Source organism: Symphalangus syndactylus, chromosome 3 (assembly GCF_028878055.3).
Source record: "Symphalangus syndactylus isolate Jambi chromosome 3, NHGRI_mSymSyn1-v2.1_pri, whole genome shotgun sequence".
Classification (NCBI taxonomy): Eukaryota; Metazoa; Chordata; class Mammalia; order Primates; family Hylobatidae; genus Symphalangus; species Symphalangus syndactylus.
Window position 1 is genome coordinate 108,596,153 of NC_072425.2, and position 26,166 is coordinate 108,622,318.

At 37.7% G+C, this 26,166-nt stretch overlaps 1 protein-coding gene across 10 annotated transcripts in view; it reads right to left on the reverse strand.

Moving 5' to 3' along the window:
- The window catches only part of ANKIB1 (ankyrin repeat and IBR domain containing 1), a 164,810-nt gene that overhangs the window by 28,306 nt on the left and 110,338 nt on the right, over positions 1 to 26,166 (reverse strand). For all 10 annotated transcript variants that reach the window (XM_063636355.1, XM_055272728.2, XM_055272726.2 and 7 more), the window contains 4 exons: positions 22,596 to 22,740; positions 21,047 to 21,213; positions 11,088 to 11,176; positions 1,797 to 1,927 (listed from right to left, as the gene is read on the reverse strand). In XM_063636355.1, coding sequence (XP_063492425.1) covers positions 1,797 to 1,927; positions 11,088 to 11,176; positions 21,047 to 21,213; positions 22,596 to 22,740 — 532 coding nt within the window. The remainder of the gene's footprint in view (positions 1 to 1,796; positions 1,928 to 11,087; positions 11,177 to 21,046; positions 21,214 to 22,595; positions 22,741 to 26,166) is intronic.

Consider the following 26,166-nt stretch of genomic DNA (forward strand, 5'->3'; position numbering starts at 1 on the left):
GATTACCTTATATTAGCAGCCAGATTAATTCATGAAAACATTCATGAATGTAATACATATTTATCAAGTATTTACTACCAGTAGGTGGTATGCAGGAAATAAAGATAATATTGGAGTCTGTCTCAGCAGCCAACTATAAATTTTTATTGTCATTCGACAGTTCTTTATACATCTATGTAGTCTATATCAGATTTTCTAAAAGGAATAAAAAATATATGGACATTGGAGATAAGATCACAAATAGATGAAATAATTTTGGCTGGATCCTTAGCTGAACAACAAATAACACTTTTGAATATTTTGCGCACAACACTGCCCTAGGTTTTTCTTTCTGCCTCTTAGAGAATCCTTATTACTGCCTCACTAAGCCAATTCATTTATGTTAATTTTACAGTAATACAGACTTATAAAAATTATTTTGTAACTGCCATTCTTTTGCAAGTATAGTAATAATCATTAAGCTTCAAAGTTAAAAATCAAGTAACACCTAGAAGATATTATATTTTACTGGAATCTTAACCATTTAAATTTCCTTCATGTCCTAAACTAGAAAAAAAAATACACTTTCCTCTCAATAACTTTAAATAATCATTTTATACATAGATGATATTTCTAATGATAAAGCAAAAAAATCAGAATATCATTATAATTTTAACCAAAAAAAGGTTCATAAATGTAGGTAGGTAGGGATTAATAAAATGTTATTAATAATATACCAGCATATTTGTTTTAAACACACTGCTGTTGCTTCGTGTACAAGTAAGTAAAGAGGGTATTTATTCTATCTAGCCTTTTTGATCTCTAACATTAATCATTTATATTAAGTATTTTTCAGCCAAGTGAATCTTTGTTGGCATTTTCATTTTCAATATAATAAAGAGTTACTTATTTAATTGATGGTTTTATTAGCAGACCTAAAGTTTGGCCACTCCTTTGGGTTCTTGTATTACACAGACATCTATATATAGGTGCTCCTTGGTATCCACGGAGGATTGGTTCCAAGACCTCCTGCAAACACCAAAATCTGAGAATAATCAAGTCCCCGATAAAAAATGGTGTATTATTTGCATACTAACCTATGCACATCCTCTAGTATACTTTAAATAATCTCTAGATTACTTATAATATCTTACAATGTATATGCTTTGTAAACAGTTGTTATACTGCATTGTTTAGGGAATAATTACAAAAAAAAAAATCTGTACATGTTCGATACAGATGCAATTGTTTTCCCTAAGTATTTTTGATCCGTGGTTGGCTGAATCCATGAATGCAGAACCCAACAATATGAAACCCATGGATACAGAGAGCCAACTGTATGGAGACAGTATATGGACTGGATTTGGGCCTAGTTTGGGCCTTGAGTCTAAGCCGTATGCTCCAAAACCAGCTTTGCAAGAGATCTATAGAAGGCAGCACTTTGTTAATCATTTGATACACACATACACACACACACACACACACACACAACTCTCTCAAGACTCTCACTGGGGAAGGTGACTAGCAAGAAAGAATTCATGAATTTCTGATCCTCTGGTTGAATACCATAGATTCTTACACTTATCGTTTTTGTTTTTGTTTTTGTTTCTGTAGAGATGGGGCTTTGGTATTTTGCCCAGGCTGGTCTTGAACCCCTGGCCTCAAGTGATCCTCCTGCCTCAACCTCCTGAAGTGCTGGGATTACAGGCAAGAGCCACTGCACCAGGCCCTCTCAAATAATTTATCCTTTGGATTGACAATCAAACTAAATTAAGATTCCAAATGCAAAGCATGCAAAATCCTCTTTAACTTCTTACCTTAGCACACTGCATGTGATTGCAGCCTTCATTCTTCTGTATTGGAGACTTACAGTTGGCACAAGGCTTGGAGTTAGTTAATAACCAGAGACAATTGGCGGCATCCTCGTAGGCTTCACTAACTCCCACAACTTTGGGATATTAAGCACAAACACAAAAATAAATGATTTAGTGTACAACTTCTGGGGGAAAAACCCTCCACACTTTTCTTTGCAGGCTGTCTCTCAATTTTAATAAAATATTTATTTTCTGATCAGGGTCTGTGGCAACATTTTTAAACTGCTTCATTTTGAATAGCCTAAGATAAGGAACACTATTCCAAAATACCTATTCATGAAACCTGGTTTAAGGGCGATTTCTCCATAAACTTGTGCCCAAATAAACTGGGATCAAAAACAACATATACAAAAAAAGTTTAAAAAAAAAAAAGCAACATATTACTCCATTTAAAATAAATATTGTATCAAAGAAAATTACAGAAAGAACAGTTACTTTAGAAAATAATTTACTTAACAGGCCAGATGCAAATATAATTATCAGAAACTCTTTACCATAGTAAAAAGCAAAAAATGTCAACATCTTTTTTATCCATGATTATTCTGGATAAGCTTAAAATTAATTCAATGTGACATATCTAAAACTAAGCATCTCATTTATTACACCCTCTTTCTCTACCATATCTGGTTCCTTTCCATTCCCAGTTCTTATTGCTTTAAGCTAGGGTCCTTCATACCTCTTGCCTAGACAACTAAAGCATAGAAAACCAACTTATCTCCCTAGTTCCTTCAAGGGCCCACCTCCAACTACACTGCTTGCATAGTGATTTTTTAAAAATCTCTCCATGTTTTTCTTTTATTGACACAAAATATTTTACATATTTATGAGGTAGATGTGACTGCAACGTGCATAGAATGTGTAACAAGTCAGGACATCTGACGTACCCATCACCTTGAGTAATTATCATTTCTATGTGTTGGTATCATTTCAAGTCCTCCCATCTAGTTGTTTTGAAATATAAGAAATATTATCCTCTGTCTAACTCTATGCTTGTCCCCATTAACCAACTTTTTTTTTTTTTTTTGAGACAGAGTCTTGCTCTGTCACCCAGGCTGGAGTGCAGTGGCGCAATCTCGGCTCACTGCAAGCTCCACCTCCCAGGATCACACCACTCTCCTGCCTCAGCCTCCCGACTAGCTGGGACTACAGGTGCCCGCCACCACGCCCGGCTAATTTTTTGTATTTTTAGTAGAGACAGGGTTTCACCGTGTTAGCCAGGATGGTCTTGATCTCTTGACCTCGTGATCTGCCCGCCTCAGCCTCCCAAAGTGCTGGGATTACAGGCGTGAGCCACCGTGCCCGCCCTCCATTAACCAACTTGTCTTCATCCTCCCATCCCCTGTCAGCCTCCCATCCCACAATGATCTTTTTAGAATACACACCGCTTAAAATCTTTTAATTTGCTCCCCATTGACTACAAGATAAAATCCAATTGCTTTTGCAAAGAATATAAAGCCCATTATATGGCCCATCTGCAAGCTCCTCTTACCCTCCATCCCTAATCAAACTTATACTCTTCATTTTCTTAAACTCAACTTATTTTACTATAATTTGAGATCCACAATCTTAAGGAACGCCATGGTTTTTAAAGATTCTAAATTTTACATTTTATAAACTTCCCTCTCCCCTCCATGGACAGAGTTAGGGGCTAGAGAGTTCCAGATGCATAATTAAAAATTTTTTTCCTGCAAGAATGTCAGCAATTAAGTTGGTTTTTATTTTCTTTTTTAACTCTAAGTGCACTGAGAAGCCCTACATTTTCTTTACTCAAAGAGATGCCAGAAAATCATTTTAGAATCACTGAAAGTGGCCCATCTAATCAAAGCTTTGTTTACATGCAGACACTTTCAGAAGGGTGGTAGGGTAAATGGTTGGCTCTACTGTCAAAGCAGGGGAGAAATCAGACCCTTTACATTTTGAAATTCAAGATGAAAAGTTACCCAACCCTTAGATATAAGCCCCTGGGGAAGGAAGGGGGTTATATAAGCCCTAGAAATAAGCCCCTGGGGAAGGAAGGGACAAAGGTTTGGGCTCACTGACCCCTGGGAAGTGGCTCTGTGTATGGATTGGAAGGGCTGAGCAGCAGAAGCAGTCCTCTGATGGAGCCTAGCAGCACAGAAGTGGAGCTATCTTGCTGCAAGGAACCCCAAGTGCTTGCCTACTTAAGTTTATGTTAACAACAGAACAGCAGCTACTGTTGGACTGTAAAAGCATTGGTTTTTAACTCCACACAGCGAAGAGAAACAGCGGTAATGAACTGATCAGACTTTACTCCAGTTCTGAACATACTTGGTAGAAGATGGTTTGATTAAGGTGTTGGTGGAAAGAATTCTCAGATAATTTGGTGGGTGACAGGAGTTTCAGAAGGAACTTAGTATACTCAGGGCTAATAAGGTCAAGCTGTGGAGGCAATTCCACTTACAAAGGGTATTGCTATAATACCTAATCATTTAAGTACACTTCACATTTAAACATCTAATTTTTATTAAAGTAGTGGCCTTTCTTCTTCCTTCAGCATCAACATTATTGTTAGCTCAGAGGCACTAACATATTCTTATGACTCTTATTGTCCATTGTTATAATAAATAAAGCACAAAGCCATTAAAACAAAGCTGCAGTGTGGCCTGCAACGTAACAGTTTTTTCTTCCACCCTTAGAGAGAATGTGATCTCCTAACTGCATTTTAGTGAACTGCATGAAGTAAATCATGTTCACGGAATAACCAACTCTTACTATGATAAAAACTCATGCTGGAAAAAATACGTTTATTTCCAATTCTCTGAACATGCTTATTCTATACGTCTGTCCCTTATACATACTTTTTTTTTTTTTTTTTTTTTTTTGAGACGGAGTCTCGCACTGTCACCCAGGCTGGAGTGCAATGGCATGATCTCAGCTCACTGCAACCTCTGCCTCCTGGGTTCAAGTGATTCTTGTGCCTCAACCTCCCAAGTAGTTGGGACTACAGGTGCCCGCCACCACACCTGGCTAATTTCTTTTGGTATTTTTAGTAGAGATGGGGTTTTACCATGTTGACTTGGCTGGTCTCAAACTCGTGACCTGAAGTGATCTGCCTACATTGGCCTCTCAAAGTACTGGGATTACAGGCATGAGTCATTGCATCCAGCTTACACATACTGTTCTTAACACCAACAACACCGTATCTCCCTTCAATCTATCTGGTGAGATTTTTTCACCTCTACTGACTTTCAAACTCTTCACTTCAGTTACAGCTCTTATTCTTTCTTAATAATCTAGTGTGCTTAGGTCTCTTTCTAAATGTATTAACTTCATAATAAAGTATTAGAGTACCACAAAATCCAAGATCTATTAACAGAATCAACATGTATGCATGTGAAAACAGTTGCTTTTAAAAACTGAATTTTTAATTTTTTTAGAAATAGGGATACACTCTATTATCCAGACTGGAATGCAGTGGTGCAATCATAGCTCACTGTAGCCTTCAACTTCTGGGCTCAAGAGATCCTCCTACCACAGCTTCCCAAGTAGCTAGGACTACAGGCATGTGCCACAATGCCCAGCTAAGTGTTTTATTTTTTGGAGAGATAGGATCTCACTGTGTTGTCCAGGCTTATCTTGAAATCTGAGCCTCAAGTGATCCTCTTGCCTCAGCCTCCCAAAGTGCTGGGATTACAGGCGTAAACCACTGCACTTAGACTGAATTTTTAAATAATACAATTTGAATTCAGTTTATTATGTCCTGTGAAAAATACTGGTCTGAAAAACTTATAAATTAACCATCATTTCATAAAAAATATAACCATTCCTGCTTCTTGCTCTAATTAGACACAACAGAGGCAATTTCAGTGCTTAACAAACACTATTTAAATCTTTATATGAAATTAATTCCTTCAATTGATTTTAGCATATTTTCTAATACTTTTTTCTCATTAATTAGATTTTCTCATCTTGAGTCTCATAATTCAAAGACTTCGGAAAACTGGGCATAAAGAAGAAAACTATTTCATGAAACCACAAATTTGGTTAAACATGTTTATGCCATTTTTTTTTTGCATAAAATGCAAAGTAAAAATGCTATGATCCAAAGTAATACATAAAGTTAAAATAGTACCTAATCATACTTTTCCCTTTTGAAATATCATTTTTGTATATTTAATGATGAGGTTCTACTTTAGTATTATAGTTGGCCAATTATTGTTCACTTTAATCCTCGCTCTAAATTTCATAAACATAAGTGACCATTATTGGTCACTATCTTTCAGTGTGGAGGACACAAATCAGTAGAGTGAGAAAACTCCTAGGCTTTTCTTAACAATAACTGGGACTTTCTCTGCAGCCTTGGCTTGGTTCCTTCTCTGGTAGAATAAATCTCAGGTGTCTTCAGCCTTTTGTCTCCTATCATGTTTTCAAACATTCTTCCATCTTTCCAAATCAAAACCCCCTTTGGGATCTCCCTAGAAGTAACCATGTATATACCATCTATACCATTTTCTAGCTTTTCTATTTCTTTCCTCCTCTTAGTATCAGGATCATTATCATGAGGAAGGACATTTTTTCACAGTCCCACCCATAATCTGATCTCACTAGCCAGGCCAGTCTCCTTTCCCTTCCCTGGCAAAAACTTATCTGTGGGTATGGAATGATTCATCCAATTTTAATATGGTAAAGGATAACTAAAAATAGCCATCTATTTAACAATACTTGCTTTAAAGAGTTTTTCTGCCTTCTGATACCAGACATGAGATGGATATGCTGTGTGGCAGGGCATTTTTGTTTCTCTTGGCCTTGATATCTCCCTCTGTAAAATCAAGGTAATCTGTGAATTAAGGGCAAGTAGGGAGATGTATTACTCTAATTAGAACACAGGCAAAACAGAAGATTATAATGAACTTGAAGAATTGTGGGAAGAAACCCCAAAGGGGGTTTTGATTTGGAAAGATGGAAGAATGTTTGAAAATATGATAGGAGACAAAAGACTGAAGACACCTTAGATTTGTTCTACCAGAGGACTATATAAACCTAAAAGATCATACCCATAGTTTGAGACTGTTTGAGTGAATCATCAGCTAGTAAGTGATCTGTTCTTACAGTTGGAACCTTTAAAGATGAACAGTTCTTTCAGGGTAATAGATCAAATTTGGGGATAAAAGACTGGGAAAGTGATGTACAAAGCCATTTGATGCCACAGGATAGTAGCACTTTGAGAGGGCCAGTGTATCGCTTAGTGCCCACAAGGAGATGAGTATTCACCTCGAGCTCCCAGGACCCAGGATCTAGACAGCTGTGGAGATGCCAACTCGCCTTGGAGTCTGGGGTGGGGGTTTGGGGGAAAATAAAAGAAAAACACTTGCTTTATATTTCAAACATTGCTGGGCATTTTCTACTCAAGAATTGAATAATATGCTAGACTAATTACTTCTTATGGTGCATTAAATCTTTTAGGCAACTAGCAGACACACAAGATTTACTACTTAAGATTATTTAATCTGTAATCCCAGCACTTTGGGAGGCCGAGGCAGGCAGATCACGAGGTCAGATCAAGACCATCCTGGCTAACACGGTGAAATCCCGTCTCTACTAAAAATACAAAAAAATTAGCCAGGCATGGTGGCGGGTGCCTGTAGTCCCAGCCACTCAGGAGGCTGAGGTGGCAGAATAGTGTGAACCTGGGAGGCGGAGCTTGCAGTGAGCCGAGATCGCATCACTGCACTCTAGCCTGGGCGACACAGCGAGACTCTGTCTCAAAAAAAAAAAAAAAAAATTATTTAATATATCTTATAACTCTCCTGTGTATGCCCCCTCCCACCTGAATTACCCATCTTACGCCTTCATATCCTGTCACCTGGTCATTCTGAAGTTGTCTCAGAACTAACATTCTTACCTAGTTTCTCAATAATCTCCATTTTATGATCCATACTTCTGCCTGAGTGATCTTTGTAAGTAAGCATCTTCATCACTCTCCTACTTAAAACCCCTTTTCAGTGTCTAGGATTTCCTAGCATTGTGCATAACCACCTCTTTGTGCCCAATGCTTGATTTGGACTCCTGTCTGCACAGTCTCATCTCTCAATGCACCATTAAACTGATTGTATGAATTATTTGCAGTCCTTGAATATGCCACGCTACTTCACGGTGCCACTTCACTCTATGCCTGGAATGTCTTTCCTATTCTGGTTCATGTGAAGGACATCTATCAGCTTTCAACATGCAGCTTGAGCATCAATTCTTTTATAAAGTGTTTCCTAACCCTCTCCCATAGATAATTGGCCTCCTCTTTCTTTGTCCTTCCCCTCCCCTAAAAGTTATCACATACATGAACAATGTCTCTCATATTCATAACACATTTTTCCTTAGTTTTGTATACAGTTGCCTCTCTAAAATATAAACTTCAAGAGCATAGAAGGCATTTATTTCTGTATTCTAACATAAAACAGCACTCAATAAACATTAATTAAATAATGAAGATAACATTTAAAATTAACAATTTATTCCTAAGTTTCTTAGCATCTTTTCTGAGTTTCAGATGAACACTTATAAAATTCCACTGGACATCTCCACACATATGTTCTGTAAGTACTTCAAGTTCAGAATGTCCACCAAAACTCATTATTTTCCCCGGAAAGTTACTTGCTTATCTGAGTTTCCTGTTTCACTAATGGCATAATTTACCCTCTGACCCAAACTAAAAATTCACCGTCCTACCTTTAGTCTATCTTTTCTTCAATTCACGCTTCATACTCATCAGTTATCTTGATAAAAATTAACTTTTCTGATACTGCCACTTCTCTACTAAAATAACACATTTTATGGTTTATTCTATTAGGAGGATAAATTCAAACAATTTGGCAATAACACTCACAATCTGGCAACACCTACCTTTCTAGCCTCATCTCTTGCAAGTTTCTCCCATGGACCTTAACCTTAAGTTCTAAAGAAATGTATAAAGAAATGCAGGTAGGTGGCCAATAGCGAGCCATTCATAACAGAAATATAAATATTTCTAGCTGCCAGAAGCAAGAAAATAAAGCAAATTCCAATTGTTTTATCACATCTAAAGGTGCTGCAGGGTAACGGTATGAATCTATTTATGGAAGACAAACACATATACACACCCCTATGTATCAGGAGAATAGGTGAAATGGGTGGGTATGAAGAGCAATGGCTAGTACAATGAATCTGGGGAACAAACACAATCTATAAGGGCATTTTTTTTTTTTTTAGATGGAGTCTTGCTCTGGCATCCAGGCTAGAGTGCAGTGGGGCGATTCAGCTCAGTGCAACCTCCGCCTCCTGGGTTCAAGCGATTCTCCTGCCTCAGCCTCCTGAGTAGATGGGATTACAGGCGCACACCACCATGCCAGACTAATTTCTGTATTTTTAGTAGAGATTGGGTTTCACCATGTTGGCCAGGATGGTCTTGAACTCCAGACCTCAAGTGATCCACCTGCCTCAGCCTCCCAAAGTGCTGGGATTACAGATGTGAGCCATTGTGCCTGGCTTAAAAAATCTGTTGACTAAACGGTGCATGAATAGGACAAGAATGTTTAATCAGACTTTACTATAAAATATCCAAAGATTATCCACTTCTCTTTGCTCCTGATAATGGACATGAAGCCTTCTCAACAAGTGAAAGGAATCTCCCTCATTGTCAACTAATAAGTGGCATTTTGGTTTATACGGTAGTCTCTTCTCCATGGGTCAGAATAACCCTGAGTCAGTGGACAAAATGAACCTCGTAGATCTAAAATGCTGAGGACCAGCCCTCAGGCAGTGGTAAATCCCCTGATATAATAGAAGCCTGTAAAGTATCATGGCCGCCAGGCCATCTCTCTCAACACCACTTCAGTTGCTGACAGTAATTACCTACTACGAGGCAGAGATGCTAAACTCCAGTTCACAGCTCACTGCCTTCAAGAAGATTCTTTGACACCCTTTCTTCCCCCAACCTGAGTTTGTCATTGTTTCTGGACTCTCAACTTTACTCAACTATATCAGTTATCATATGATACTGTAATGTCTGACTGCTTCCCTCTAGCCTCTGCATGCCCTGAAGTCTGGCATCATCTTTATTATGTGCTTTGCTCATGTAAGTGTAGATTTTTTTTTTCTTTTTTTGAGACGGAGTCTTGCTCTGTTGCAAGGGTGGAGTGCAGTGGCGCAATCTTGGCTCACTGCAACCTCCACCTCCCGGGTTCAAGCAATTCTCCTGCCTCAGCCTCCCAAGTAGCTGGCACTACAGGCACGCGCCACCATGCCCAGCTAATTTTTTTATTTTTAGTAGAGATGGGGTTTCACCATGTTGGCCAGGATGGTCTCCATCTCTTGACCTTGTGATCCGCCTGCCTCTCAGCCTCTCAAAGTGCTGGGATTACAGGTGTGAGTCCCTGTGCCCGGCCCCTATAAGTGTAGATTTATTGGGTGACTTGTGACATCTCAAGCTAACACCATTATCTAAGTCTTTTTTTTTTTTTTAAAGACCAGAACTAATTAATTTTCACTTATATTTTTTGAGAGAAAACAGTTGTCATAAAACATTTTAGAAGATGGGAAATTATTGCAAAGCAGATAGATTTATCTGTTAAATGTGGGAACTGCTATTAGGAAGGCTTTAAAAAGGAGTCCCCTCAGAGATTCAAACCCATTCTGTTCACAAGGCACATGCCCTGTGTCATTCAACCCAATCTAAGCATTAGTTTTCCTCTGTAAAACAGAATTACCAACATCAACCTCATATCATTTCTGTGATGATTAACAGACATAACGTATTTACAGAAGTCTCAGTGACAATACTTATCTATATGGTATTTAACATCAGTAAATCTATAGAACCACATAACAGCAAGAAATTAACTTGCTGTATCCTTCATTGGAAGCTTTCAGGGATATGAGAAGCTCACTCTCACTACAGATCATATACTACTTCCACAAAGTACAGAACAACTGGTTGGCTCACCCTAGGATAAAAGAAAAGGGCTATAGGAGGAGGATTAAATGGGACCCCCATTTACCCTGTTTATCTTCAGCTGGAAAGTAAGTCTGTTAGAAACATGGAAATTGTCCATGATTTCTCCTTGCCAAAACTCTATTACCTCCAAAAGGAAGTTAGTCAAAGAGATTGTGATGTTAAACAGGAGAGCCCTTGCGTTAACAAATGTGAAAACCTCTTAAATAAAGACTAAAAAAGATATGACCACATTATCTTTTGAATGCTATCAGGAAATAGGTAGCAAAGCTATCTAAAATTCCTCTTACGTTCTTCTGGTTTCATTTCGGTTATTTTTTGCAGCCAATTCTTCCATGTTTGGCAGTCACAAGGCTCATGTGCTTCACCAAGGCACTCCCTAAAGAAAATAAACATAGAAAAGACAATTTAAAAATATTCTTCATCAACATCAAGGTAAAAAAAATTTATAGAGGGCGGGCGTGGTGGCTCATGCCTGTAATCCCAGCACTCTGGGAGGCAAAGACGGGTGGATCACCTGAGGTCAGGAGTTCGAGACCAGCCTGGCCAATATGGTGAAACCCCATCTCTACTAAAAATACAAAAAATTAGTCGGGTGTGGTGGCACATGCCTATAATCCCAGCTACTCAGGTGGCTGACACAGGAGAATCGCTTGAACCTGGGAGGTGGAGGTTGCAGTGAGCTGAGATCGCATCATTGCACTCCAGCCTGGGCAACAAGAGCAAAACTCCACCTCAAAAAAAAAAAAAAGAAAAAAAAAAAGTAGAAAGTATTCTTCCAATTTTAAAGTTGAAAAAACGAGGGCACGGTGACTAATGAGAGATGGAGCATTTCAATGGAGGCACTGAAAATGAGATTCCAAAGCTTGATACCATTAGACCAGTTTTATAAAAAAAAAAAAAGTACATTCATTTACATATTTCAAAAGTTCTAAATAGATTAATATTTATAACTTAGATTTGCAAGCCTTCAGAGCTTTAAAACATTTGAACCAATTACGTTTTATCCTCATTAATATTTTAAATTATTGTTATTCAAAGGTCTATTCCTGGCCATTACTGAACAGCTTTTTAGACATGCAGAAGAACAGGCCCCATGTGATTTACAGATTAGAATCTATATTTTATCAAAATTACCAAATGAACCTTCTTCATTTTAAAGTTTGAAAAACACTATTTTAAGTTGAATTATTGTAGTTACTTTTACCTCTGCATCCCCAGGTAACAGCTAGGGTAACTCAATTTACTTTTATTGGAATTTGGGAAATTTTGATTTAAATAATTAAAAACATCAATTTACCATTTGTAACTCTATTTTATATTCTTTCCATAGCTATTTAAGAAGTCAAACACTAAAACGAGCCTAAAGCCTTGATGAACTGCCATTTTAATTCAAGATGATGCTATATTGTATAGGACAAAGCTAATTATTCCAGTAAATAATAACATATTATTCGGAGGAGGGAACAACCCAATCTGGAAGTGACATCATCACCATCAGTGCTATTTTAAAAGATTTTATTTACAAAGGTGAAGCTTGGGCAGGGAGTGGTGGCTCACGCCTGAAGTCCCAGCTACTTGGGAGGCTGAGATAGGAGGATCACTTGACTCTGGGAGGTGGAGGCTGCAGTGAGCTGAGATCATGCCACTGCAGTCCAGCCTAGGCAACAAAGCAAGACCCCGTTTCAAGGAAAAAAAAATAAAAAAAGGTTATATGTGTTAAGAAGACACACCAACTGACTCATGTAGTCTTACAAACTAAGAAGAAATTAAGAATGCATCGATTATACTTCATATTTGTTAAAATGGTGATTATTTAAAAAAAAAAACAAGTTGTTGGTGTGGATGTGCAAAGATTGGAACCCTTGTGCACTGCTGATAGAAATGAAAATGCTGATGCAGTTGCTGTGAAAAATAGTTTGGTGACTCCTCATAAAGTTAAACTTAGAATTACCATATGATTCAGCAATTTCATTCTAAGGTATGAGAGAACTGAAAGCAAGGATTCAAACTTGTACACCAACATTCACAGTATTATTCACAACAGCTAAAAGGGGGAAACAACCCAAGTGTCTATCAACAGATGAATGGATAAACAAATTGTGAAGTATATACACACACACACACATACACACGTTCACACAACAGAATATTCAGCCATAAAAAGGAATAATATTTGGATACATGCTACACTATGAATGAGCCTTAAAAACATTTTGTTAAGTGAAATAAGCCAGACACAAAAGTACAAATATTCTAGAATTCCACTTATATTAAATATTTAGAATAGGCAAATTCATAGAGAAAGAAAGTAGAGTGGTTGTTACCAGCTTGGGGGAGGAGAGGATGGGGAGTTACTGCTTAATGGTTACAGAGTTTCTGCTTGGGATCATGAAAAAGTTCTGAAAATGAAAAGTGGTTATGAAACGTTATAGTTGCACTGTGAATGTAATTAATGTCACTGAATTGCATACTTAAAAATGGTTACATGGTAAAAAAAAAAATGCACCAACTGCCTTGAAAGGGTAATTTAGTTTCCTCACACTCCTGACTTATCATCTAATCTGGCACTTGGGAAATCTTTTCCATAATTGTGGTTTTACAGAGCTCCTAGAAACTTAGTGGTAGCTCAAAAGACATTAAAAAAAATGGGTTGATTAAAATATGGAAGTGAGCTGGGCACAATGGCTACTCAGGAGGCTGAGGCAGAAGAATCAACGGAGCCCAGAAGTTCGAGGCTATAGTGTGCTATTACCACTCTGTGAATAGCCACGGCACTCTAGCCTGTGCAACACAGCACGACCTAATCTCTTTTAAAAAGTGGATACATAAAGTCAGGAAACAACAGATGCTGGAGAGGATGTGGAAAAATAGGAACGTTTTTACACTGTTGGTGGGAGTGTAAATTAGTTCAACCACTGTGGAAGACTGTGGTGATTCCTCAAGGATCTAGAACTAGAAATACCATTTGATCCAGCAATCCCATTACTGGGTATATACCCAAAGGATTATAAATCATGCTACTATAAAGACACATGCACACATATGTTTATTGCAGCACTATTCACAATAGCAAAGACTTGGAACCAACCCAAATGTCCATGAATGATAGACTGGATTAAGAAAATGTGGAATATATACACCATGGAATACCATGCAGCCATAAAAAAGGATGAGTTGGCCGGGCGTGGTGGCTCACGCTTGTAATCCCAGCACTTTGGGAGGCCGAGGCGGGCGGATCACGAGGTCAGGAGATCGAGACCACGGTGAAACCCCGTCTCTACTAAAAATACAAAAAAATTAGCCGGTCGTGGTGGCGGGCGCCTGTAGTCCCAGCTACTCGGAGAGGCTGAGGCAGGAGAATGGCGTGAACCCGGGAGGCGGAGCTTGCAGTGAGCCGAGATTGCGCCACTGCACTCCAGCCTGGGCGACAGAGCGAGACCCCGTCTCAAAAAAAAAAAAAAAAAAAAGGATGAGTTCACGGCCTTTGCAGGGATGTGGATGAAGCTGGAAACCATCATTCTCAGCAAACTATCACAAGAACAGAAAACCAAACAATGCATGTTCTCACTCATAAGTGGAAGTTGAACAAGGAGAACACATGGACACAGGGTGGGGAACATCACACACTGGGGCCACTTGGGGGATGGGAGGCTAGGAGAGGGACAGCATTAGGAGAAACACTTAATGAAGGTGACAGGTTGATAGGTGCAGCAAACCACCATGGCACACGTATGCCTATGTAACAAAACTGCACGTTCTGCACATGTACACCAGAACTTAAGTATGAAAAAAAAGTAGATACATTAGATTCACTTTAGTGCATATTAACATCAATTCTGCTTTCCAGAAATGTAAGGGATACCTGTGATAACTGTTAATTTTAATTTGGCACACATGCTAGCAGACATTAGAGTAAGAAATGTGCCACAGATCTAGGAACAGTGTTTCCATATGGTGCCTGCAAACACAGGTGGGAATGCAGAATCTACATTTCTCATGACTCATTTTTTAAAAAAGCTTGTTTGTCATTTGCATCTCAATAAAGCTAGAAAAAAAAGCCCAGAAGTACAAAAATCCCTCATATATCTGCAGTAACTAAAACAAACAAATGCAATCAATGAAATAAATTATTTCTATTAAGATTTTTTTCCCTGGAGACTTTTTCCCCTGGAGATTAAACAGCATATTCAATATCCATTTCCTGGCAGAATCAACGCTGGTAAATACTGGTTTTGCTGTCAGAACATTTTCTGAAAATGTTCTGGAAAAAAAAAAAAAAAGAAAGAATCATGGGGGAACAAAGCCCAGTGTTTTCAAATAAAGTCTGAAAAAAAGGCTACTTCTTCAAAAGGCCATAATTGCTTATCAATGTGCTTGGCTCTCCAAGACTGTGTTGTATTAGATAGCAGAAGAAGGTTTTCTTTCCCAGAACCTCACAGGAGGACACAGACTTGCTGCTTCCTTGGTTGTGAGCCCAATCAGTAGGACCACTCCAGGGTGTTATAACTGGTTGGTACAGTTTCTATTAGTTTCCAATGCAATACTAAGAAAGGATATTAAAAAAAGAAGCAGCTTATAAATAAAAAAAGAAGCTACAGCATGGACTGTGAATTAAAGAGGTTGAGGTTGCCATATTTTTTTTTTTTTTTGAGACGGAGTCTCGCTCTATGGCCCAAGCTGGAGTGCAATGGCACGATCTCCGCTCACCGCAACCTCCGCCTCCTGGGTTCAAGTGATTCTCCTGCCTCAGCCTCCTGAGTAGATGGGATTACAGGTGCGCAACACCATGCCCAGCTAATTTTTTGTATTTTTAGTAGAGACGGGGTTTCACCATGTTGGCCAGGCTGATCTTGAACTCCTGACCTTGTGATATGCCCGCCTTGGCCTCCCAAAGTGCTGGGATTACAGGCGTGAGCCACTGCACCTGGCGGAGGTTGCCATTTAATACTATAAAATATATTTAAAAACTACGGCATCTGGAAAAATAAACTCAGATTTCTCCAAAGTATAGTAATAACAATGCCACTAAACATAGTAATTGACAATCTAGAAGATCAACGTAGGGAAGAGAGGTTATTCTGAGAAAAGTAGTGAAGATGCTAGAATGCCAACTTACTAAAGAAAGTTTTTTTTTTTTCTTTTTCTTTTTTTTTTTTTTTTTTTTTTTGAGAGAGTCTTGCTCTGGCACCCAGGCTGGAGTGCAGTGGCGTGATTTTGGCTCACTGCAGCTTCCACCTCCTTCCTACTCCAGCTATCCTACTGCCTCAGCCTCCCAAGTAGCCAGGACAATAGGTATGCACCACCATGCCCAGCTGATTTTTGTATTTTTTGTAGAGACAAGGTTTCACCATGTTGCCCAGGCTGGTCTCGAATTCCTGGGCTCAAGGGATCCACCCATCTCAGCCCCGCAAAATGCTGGGATTACAGCCGTAAGCCACTGAGCCCGGCCTAAATTCCTGAAGAAAATTTTAACCAATGACTGTTGACAAGTATTCTAAAGTCCCTGGTATCTGTTGCTGAAACTGCATCTCAAAATGTCAGTAAAACAAGAGTATGGGGAGGGGAATCTCAGGACACAGCATACTGAATCTCAGCCAGAGACACCAATAGGGTGGGTTTATTCAGGTAAAAAAGTACCCTGGTAAAAGATTATAAAGAAAAAAAAATAGTTGCCTAATCTAAACTCCTCCACATAGTTCAAATATGATTGGTTAACCTAACATCAAGTGATCAAGGAATGGCTCTCTTCTTGAAAATGTGCCAGTATGCACAACTGGTTGCATGACTATACAGTGGTTCTAAAGGGCTCTGGAAAAGGAAAAAACCTTCCACTAAAGTTTTAAAATTTATTACTTGATGGAAGAAATTCCTATTCAGAAGTTGGCAATTTCAATTAAATGCCATTTTAGAACTTTTTATTAATAAGCAATTCTGAGTGAATTAAGTAGAAATCTTCATTTTTATGATTCTTCCCTTTAGGTAACATTTTTTAGTATACCAGGCAATGTTCTAAATACTTCACATGTACTGACTCAATTCTCTTAACAACTCTTTGTAACTGGTACTATTTATCCCCATTTTACATGCACAGAGAGGTTCAGTAACCTATCAAAGGCCATACAAGTAAAGAGTGGATAAGCTAAAATTTGAAGCTAAATAGTTTTTCGTTCTGGAACTGGCACTGTATGTTGACTGCATCAGATAGGAAGGCTTTATTTTATCATATTATTTTAGGAGAGGATGTTTATCACCAAGCCACAGAGCTAGTTAGTGGCAGAGCTGTCTCACAGGCAGGTCCTGTATCTCCCAGATTATTATAACTCTGTACTCTGTTGAAATTTGATAAATTGAGCCCTCAAGTGGTATTTATTTATACAGATGTGCTACTCTGCAGAGAGTACACATGATATTTAAATAAGGTCTTATGAAGGAATTGCCAAATAAGTAGTATCATGTTTTTATTTCTGGGCCTGTGAAGAGCTGGAAAATGTTTTGTTAGTTGGAAGGAGTCTGATACTTAAATAGCTAGATACTGCCAATCTAGAAAAATCTATTTTTCCATAACTAGAGCTGTTAAACTAACGGCTTAAAACTGATTTTGTAAGAAAAGATGAGATACAATTATTAGGTCTACAAATACAGATTGCTTCATCTATTTTGTCCAGAGGACTCCAGGAGAGTCCCTTGGCCTGTGAGGTTTGTGGAAAGGGAGATGATGCATGCAACTACTGCTCTGAATAAAGGAGTAGGCATTGATCAAAATCCTTATTGTGAATGTTGGAGAAAAAAGATACTCACTTTCAGACTTTTCTCCAAACTTGCCAAGTCTGTACATTGTACTCTGATCCAGTGGAAACTTAAGCGGACTAGAAACCTGATACTGTGGTTTCTCAAGCTGTACATCACTATGATTCAAAAATTTGTTCCTTTTAAAGACTTTTTTGCACAGTTTCAGTAAATAAATGCTCAACAGCTAGGTAATATAAACTCTACCTTATTATTACTATTATTATTATTTGAGATGGAGTCTTGCTCCGTTGCCCGGGCTGGAGTGCAGTGGCTCAATCTCGGCTCATTGCAACTTCCGCCTCCCGGGTTCAAGCGATTCTCCTGCCTCAGCCTCCCGAATAGCTGGGACTACAGGAGCATGCCACCAGGCCTGGCTAATTTTTTGTATTTTTAGTAGAGATAGGGTTTCACTGTGTTACCTAGGGTGGTCTCGATCTCCTGACCTCATGATCCCCTTGCCTTGGCCTCCCAAAGTGTTGGGATTACAGGCGTGAGCCACCACACCTAGCACCACATTATTATTTAGAATATTTCCTGCCAGTCAATTTTAGTGAATAAAATGTGTTTGTCTATGTGTTTAGAAGAGAAATTCCAAATAAGGTTTTCCGTTTTCAATTCACACTGGTGATTAAAAGGGACCAGAGTAAAAAGAGAGGAAAGAAATGGCCACCATACCATCTTAAGTTTGGTGGCCAAGAAGTATTTCTGACAACAAATCTGTGAAGAGTTGTCTCAGAGAAGAGAGACATTTTGTGTCAGTTCAGAAGACAGAGAAGTTACACAGTAGCATATTTTACTTAATTAAAAAGAAAAGAAAGAGGAAAAGTCATTGGTTCAAGTCAGAACCCATCTAAGTTTTGAATATTGTCTTGAGATAATTTTGCCCAGATCACACAAATTGTAATTATAAAGGCTAGGGGGAGAAACCATGCTAGCTTCAGTTACAAAGGGCATGGAACTTGGTGAACAGGTACGGAAGGTGAACAGGTAGAGAAGGGTAATCTGTGGAGGGAAGGGGAATGCCTATTAATACTACTTGTCTCCCAACAACGAATATATTTAGTTATATCTATGCAGATATCTCCTGGGTATGGCTCAACTGTTTCTGTCATATATAGTTCTTGAAAAGAAGAAACTATTATTGTCTTTTGTTGTGGTTTTTGTAGTCATCTTTAATTATTTCTGAGCTTTTGAAGAAGGAGAAGCAAAACCAGAATTATTTGCCTTTAATTTGTGAAGATCTCTCTTGCAAGTGTCTTTTTGCGTGAACAGATTTTGCTTCTCATTGAAATAAGAGATAAGGGCAACGGAAAGCATATGACAATTTCTACTTAGATTTTAAAATTATAGACAAAGCTCTTATACTATATGAATAAGGGTATGAAGCTAAGAATGCAAAAAAAAACAGGAACTGTAAATTAATGCCTAGAGACATGAAGTAGGCAATGCAAAAAAAATCCATCCTATAACTTAATAAATACCAAAACTGAAAGACAAAAGATTAAGCTGAAGAACTTAAATCTGAGTTTGTCCTTCACTAAAACTTATTTTTATTTCATTTAAGTCACCTTCTTCACTTCCTCTCTGGTACTATGTCCAAAAAGTGATGATTTTGTTAGGTTCTCTACTACCCTAATGAATAGGAGAAAGAGTAAATAATTACCAAGTGTGACCTTAGTCCATGTAGCCATTCACAGATCCCTTGAACTGGGATAAAACTCAAAGTAGGGCCTGTGATCTTGGTATAAAGTCTCCAATGCGTCTTGAGTATAACCAGCCTGATATTTTGGGGTATGAGAAAAAGTAAGCTGATGTATTTTTCCAAATGTTATTCTAGAAATTTACAGTTTATAGCATCGTCTATGTTTATAGACATATATACATAGTTTATAGAGTCTGACCTATACTGGTAGGTTTTTTCCATTAGCTTTCTTATCTTCAGTCAACCAAACTTATTATTACTTGCAGCATACAAAGAGAATGGGGACGAACACAAGAAATTAAAAGCTAAACTACACTGAAAACTGGTAAAAGCTAGATCACAGAAACCACAGTGCTTAAGCAGACAATGCCAATCAAAGTTTCTTCTTTTCCCTTCAAAACTTAATTTTTCTCTGATCTCTGCAAAAGCTAATCTTTTTATCTTTTAGACATTTTCCTAATTTATGTTTTCCTTCTTCATAGCTTCTCCAACTAATCCTCTAAATCAGCCTTTTTCAATCAGGATTCCAGTTTTGTGGGTCATGCAGTCTCTGTCTCAGCTGCTCAATTCTGCTGTCATAGCCCAAAAGCAGGCACAGACAATACATAAATACAGTGACATGAAATGGTGTGGCTGTGTTCCAACAAAATATTACGTTTAATAATAAGTATAGACAATAGTTTGCTGACCCTTGACTTAAAGTCAGGGGTTTGCAGTTCAATAAATACTTTTAACTAATGATGATGGCGAAGGTAAGAAGTAGACCAGGGTAGGGATAGTTCCATAACTATACCTTCCTACTATATAGCAGTGATACAATTAGTTTCTGGTTTCTGATAAGCATAAAAGTAAAGACTAGAATTTCATATCCACCTAAAGTGTATCCATGCATATGTGGTAATTCTGGAAATGAGCAAAAAGCAGAATAAATACTGCAGCTTTTTTTTATCATTTAATTAAAACAGTTAACTGAATCTTCTATGAATAAGTAGAGTGCTGATGGCTGACATATATATAGTCAAAAGAGTATTCAGAGTTACATATCCTTTCCAATACTGATTTATCATCAGTTTGTACTTATTGAGTACTATCAGGCACTAGAAACTAAATAAAACACAAGAAACAACGAGCCTGCAGTCACTGGTTCCTGACTAGAACCGTGCATTAGCATCTCCTGGGAGATTTTTAATTTTCTTTTTTTAGAGCCCCACTCAAAAACCTACTAAATCGAAATCTTACTTGTTAGGGCCCAAGATAAAATTTTGTAAAAGGGACCTTGGTAATTTTGGGAGCTCCTGGTGAAGAATCACTGCTAGAGGCTTATATTTTTAATGAAAGGTTAAACTCTAAACATTTTCTAATCTATGGTCAGCAATTTGGTATTATAGTTTAGGCACATAGGCTTTAAAATCAAACAGCTGGGTTCTAATCCCGTTTCTGCCAATTCCTAGCTGTATAACCCTGGGGAACTTCTCTGTGCCCGAGTTTCTTTATCTGTAAAATGGGCATAATAACATCAACTCAACTCAGCATTGTTGGGAGAATTCAATATGTAAAAAATAGCTGGTGTAGTGCCTGGCACACACTAAACACACAACAAATATGAACTATTACTACTTATTACACATTTCTTAAATTAAGAAGAATACTATCAAGTATACTACAATTTAAAGGCCTGACTCAAGGTGCAAAGTCTCTTTAATAACTATTGGAAAGAAAGGTGATTCGGCTGATTCCAACTTGTCTTATACTAACCAGCAGAAGAGGTGTCCTTTTCCACAATCAACAGCAGGAGCTCTCAGCAATGGGAAGCTGAGTGTATCAGATCCAGATGTATTTGACCCTTGTTTCGTTAGTCTTACTGCTCTGTCACAGCCTGGAGTAGGACACCATTTAATGGCAGGATTATTTTCAACAAAGGCCTGTTTAAACAGCAATAACAAAACACAAAAGAAAATATTTTAATGCTAAATTCTAATACAGAGTGTACCTCTATGGTAATTTACTATAAAGCAAAGAAAGAAAAAGAGTGAAATAAAATGCATGGAGTTGTCAGTCTCAAGACATTTAAACAGTACTGGAAAGTACTGAAAAAATTATTAAGGGGAAAGTGGCAATTAACTTAGTAACAAAATTATTTTTAAAATTTATGTTTTCTTTAATCTAAAAACCATGTAAATGATGATAAGGCAAAAATGTAATTGTTTGCATAGAAAATATGTAATTTTAAAATGTTTTCTCATACAATGTGTCACTTTTCTGATGAATATAATTGTTAAGTAGAAACATGCATGTAGCTGTACTAGAACAGTAAATTTCTAAATGGTACCCAAATAATACATAATAATCAATATTATGATACTTTCTATGTTAAAGAAGAGGGGGTGCTGGGCGCAGTGGCTCACGCCTGTAATCCCAGCACTTTGGGAGGCTGAGGTAGGTGGATTACCTAAGGTCGGGAGTTGGAGAACAGCTTGGCCAACATGGAGAAACCCCATCTCTACTAAAAATACAAAAATTAGCCGGGAGTGGTGGTGGGCGCCTGTAATCCCAGCTACTCGTAAGGCTGAGGCACAAGAATCGCTTGAACCTTGGAGGCAGAGGTTGCAGTGAGCTGAGACCACACCACTGCACTCCAGCCTGGGAGACTGAGTGAGACTCCGTCTCCAAAAAAAAAAAAAAAAAAAAAGTAGGACTTGTCTTTTAAAAGTTCACATATTAGACTCAGTAAAATCTGCACAAAGCAGTTAAAATTAACTTTTAAATCACACACGCAAAAGAAAGTAACTTGCCTACACTTACAACTTCTGAAAAAGAATGAAGACCAAAAAAAAGATGAAATAAACATTATAATTCATTATATAAACCTACTACTTGGAATAAAAATGATAATAAACTTCCAAGTTGGAAGTCTTTATTTCCAAATATTTTATTTAGGAGCATGAAAGATAATGTCTTTTGGAAAACTTAAAGTAGGTAAAATCTAATTTGAACATTATCTTGATCAATCAGTTATTAAAGTGCAATGGGCAAATTAATAAAAAGTTCTGATAAATAGTTTTATTTTAAATTTTGTAAATTACCAGTACTTTAGCCTTTCCTCTTTCCTCTTATTATTATAAAATAACGCTTTAGCTTCAAACTTTATCACCATTCCTTTATGCAACTTTTCTGATAAAGTGTTTCTAACAAAAGAGCCATTATTTTGTTTTCAAAAATAAAACAAAAAGAAAAAATAATGTTATAAAGGTTTAATAAATTCAAAATTATGGAAATTGGACAGATAATTGGCAGTATACCTTACCTTAATATCAAACTGTAGGTATCGTTTGTCCATCTCCTTTGAAACTACACTTTCTATGATATCCACAGGTACAAGTTGGAAGCAATCATATGCAGGGCAAAAAATGTTGTGAGCTTCACCTTCTTGAATTTTCAGATTCAAAAACCTATTAAAATGATCAATGGACATCAAAGGAGCGAGGATATTAAGTTGTGCATACATTCTAAGAATTTTCCTTTTTCTTTCCTTTTTTTTTAGAGACAGGGTCTCATTCCATCACCCAGGTTGGAGTGCAGTGGCACGATCACAGATCACTGTAGCCTCATACTCTTGGGCTGAAGCAATCCTCTCACCTCAGTCTTCTGAGTAGCTAGGCCTACAGCTGCATGCTGCTATGCTGGGCTAATTTTTAAATTTTTGGTAGCAATGGGTCTTGCTATGTTGTCCAGACCGGTCTCAAACCCCTGGTCTCAAGCGATTCTCCTGCCTTGGCCTCCCAAAGCCCTGGGGTTATATGCATGAACTACTATGCCTGGCCAATTTTCCTTTATGCTGAATTTTTTTGTCAGAGTATAATTAAAATAATACCAACAAAAGTGTGAAACAGCAATTGTAATGCACATTATCTGTTAAGCCATTCATTTTATGTATCAATATATATGCATACACATATACATATATACTCGTATGTTTTATATTTTATGTTTCTATTTTGCTTTATCCTCTAAAAATCTGAAAAAATCTGAAACAGTATTTTTATTTAAAATTAAAAATTCAGAAATGAGTGGCTCAGAAAGGTCATATTCAATTCTCAATATGCTATAGCTTTAAACAAAAGGGGGCAATGGTATATAGAAATGAGCCATAGATAAATCAAGATATTTTGGGATGGCATTAAAATATAGCATAGTTTTTTGAAGAATAGGTTTATAGGTTTTCTCTTTATATTTCATTTAGATGAATATTAAAATAAGTTTTATTTCCTACTTAGGTATACTTGAGTAGTGAGGAAAAAATGCCCTATAAAAAAGTAGCAAGAATCTAGCCCAAGGTTAGATTAAAAGCAGGGTTCTTTTTTTTTCTTTCCTTTTCTTTCTTACTTTTTTTTTTTTAAGGTGGGGTCTCTCTCTTTGCCTAGGTTGGTCTCAAACTCCTGGGATTAAGTGATCCTCCCACCTCAGCCTCCTGAGTGAGTAGCTGGGATTACATGCATGCACTACCATGTCCAGCTAAAAGCAGGGTTCTGAGTTAGAAAATTCCAGATCTGCCACCAACAAGGCATATGATCTTAAGCAATTTATTTAACTGCTCTAAGCCTCAGTTTCATCATATGTAAAATGGAGATAATAATGTGAACTTCCCAGGGTTGTTATACAGATTATATATGTGAAAAATCTACATGGTGCATGACATAGAGTAAGAATTCATAAATCTTTTAGCAAGGATTATTATTGTTATTATTATTTAATACTGCCCTTAGAAAAGCAAGAGACAAACTTTTGAAGTACAGATTACTGTATACGGAATTTAACACTTAAATCTAGAGAAAATAAATGGAAAACCAGGCAATTAAATCTAACTGCTTAGTCCTCACCATCAACATTTTGATTATTTCACTAACTATAGTATCTTTTTTCTTTAGTTCTCTCATTCTCTTAATTCCACTGCACTTAACAACAACAACAACAACAACAACAACAACAACAACCACCTTACTGAGACCTTGGCAGGCCTGTTCCCTTTGCTCCATCTTCTCTTCATATCCTCGTCTGGGCAATTCATAGAAGAGAATCCCCAACAGTCAGTTCTCTCACTCCAAGTGCTCTCTACCACACCTCAAACCTAGCAGTATCTTTAGCATTCTTTCTTTTCTTCCCACTCACTTCTGTGAAAGGGAGAGCTTTCTCTTTTACCCCCAGGCTAATCCTCAAATCCTCTGGCCAGCTCTGGGACTTGCACTATCCAATAACCTATCCTTTCTCTCTTTTACTTTCTAATGGCTCTTACCTTGGGCGCAATAAACATGCTCAAGTTTTTCCCATTTTAAAAACCCTTACTAACCACATGACTCTCTTCCGTTTCATTTTCTTTTTCTTTCACATCAAAGTTTCTTGACAAAATAGTTTATGATGATCTGTTATTCCTTCCTCAAGCCCATCTCATTCACTTCTCAATCTGTAGCATCTGGCTGCTATCACCTCTTCACTGGGCCACAATGACTACCTATTAGCCGAATTTATTAAAGAATTCAGTTTTTATCTTCCTTGATTTCTCTAGAGCATGAGACACTGTGAGCATTTCCTTCTTTCAAATTCTCTTTGGCTTCCAGGAATTAACTTTTTTTTCCTTGGCATTCTTCCAACCTCTGGTAGATCCTTATCCATTTTTTCACAAGTGCCATTTTCACTCCTGTGCTAAGCAGTGATATACAAGGTATATAAGGTATATTGTGGCCTGGCGCAGTGGCTCACGCCTATAATCCTAGCACTTTGGGAGGCCTAGGTGGGCGGATCACAAGGTCAGGGGTTCGAGACCAGCCCGACCAACATGGTGAAACCCCGTCTCTACTAAAAATACAGAAATTGGCTTGGCATGGTGTCGGGCGTATGTAATCCCAGCTACTCAGGAGGCTGAGGCAGGAGAATCACTTGAACCCGGGAGGCAGAGGTCACAGTGAGCTGAGATGGTGCCACTGCACTCCTGCCTGGGTGACGGAGAGAGACTCCAACTCAAAAAAAAAAAAAAAAAAAGAAGTCTTAAGACTAAAAGTAGAGAACTGTTAAGTGTAGAGTTCCTTTTTCACATAACAAGATTCTCTTCTTTTTAGCTATGAATAGATTCCCTGGGAAGTTGGATAGTCCCTTGTCAAAGTTCACAGTTTGCTTAGACATAGTTACTACATGATGATGTTTTGAATTTTACATATTTTAAATATATCAGAGAAGATTTAATCATCTCGGGGGAATTAAATTACAGAACCGAGAAGACCTCATTGAAGACAGGATCAGTTCTGTTGGCCATACTATTTCTCATCAAGACACAATTTAATAAAAATTTATGAGCAGAACATGGAGTTGGTAAGTGTCACTAAAAGAGATAAATCTGGGGCAAACCTTACCTATATTTTTATCTTGCAGGTAAGATTCACAGATGATATCATAGGTAGGCTCTCTCTGCTTATTACAATGCTTAGGAATATGATAATAAGTAATATTTATTGAGCGATTACTATATGCAAGATCCTGTTTTAAGTACTTTACATATATTAAGAAATTTAAAAAACTGACGATAATCCTAGGAAGTACGTACTATTATCACCACTTTATAGATTAGGAAACTGAGGAACAGGCAGGCTACCAATTACCTAAATCAACAACTAATAAATAGCAGAGCTGGAATTCACAACCCAGTGACCTATTGTATCCAGAACCTGAGCTCTTATCCTCAATATTAGCAAAGAAATTCCATTCTGGCTAGAAAATAATAATTTCTATCTAATCTGTCGATTGATCGATCAATCAATCGACAGGGTCTTCTTCTGTTGCCCAGGCTGGAGTGCAGTGGTGTGATCATAGCTCACTGTAGTCTTGAA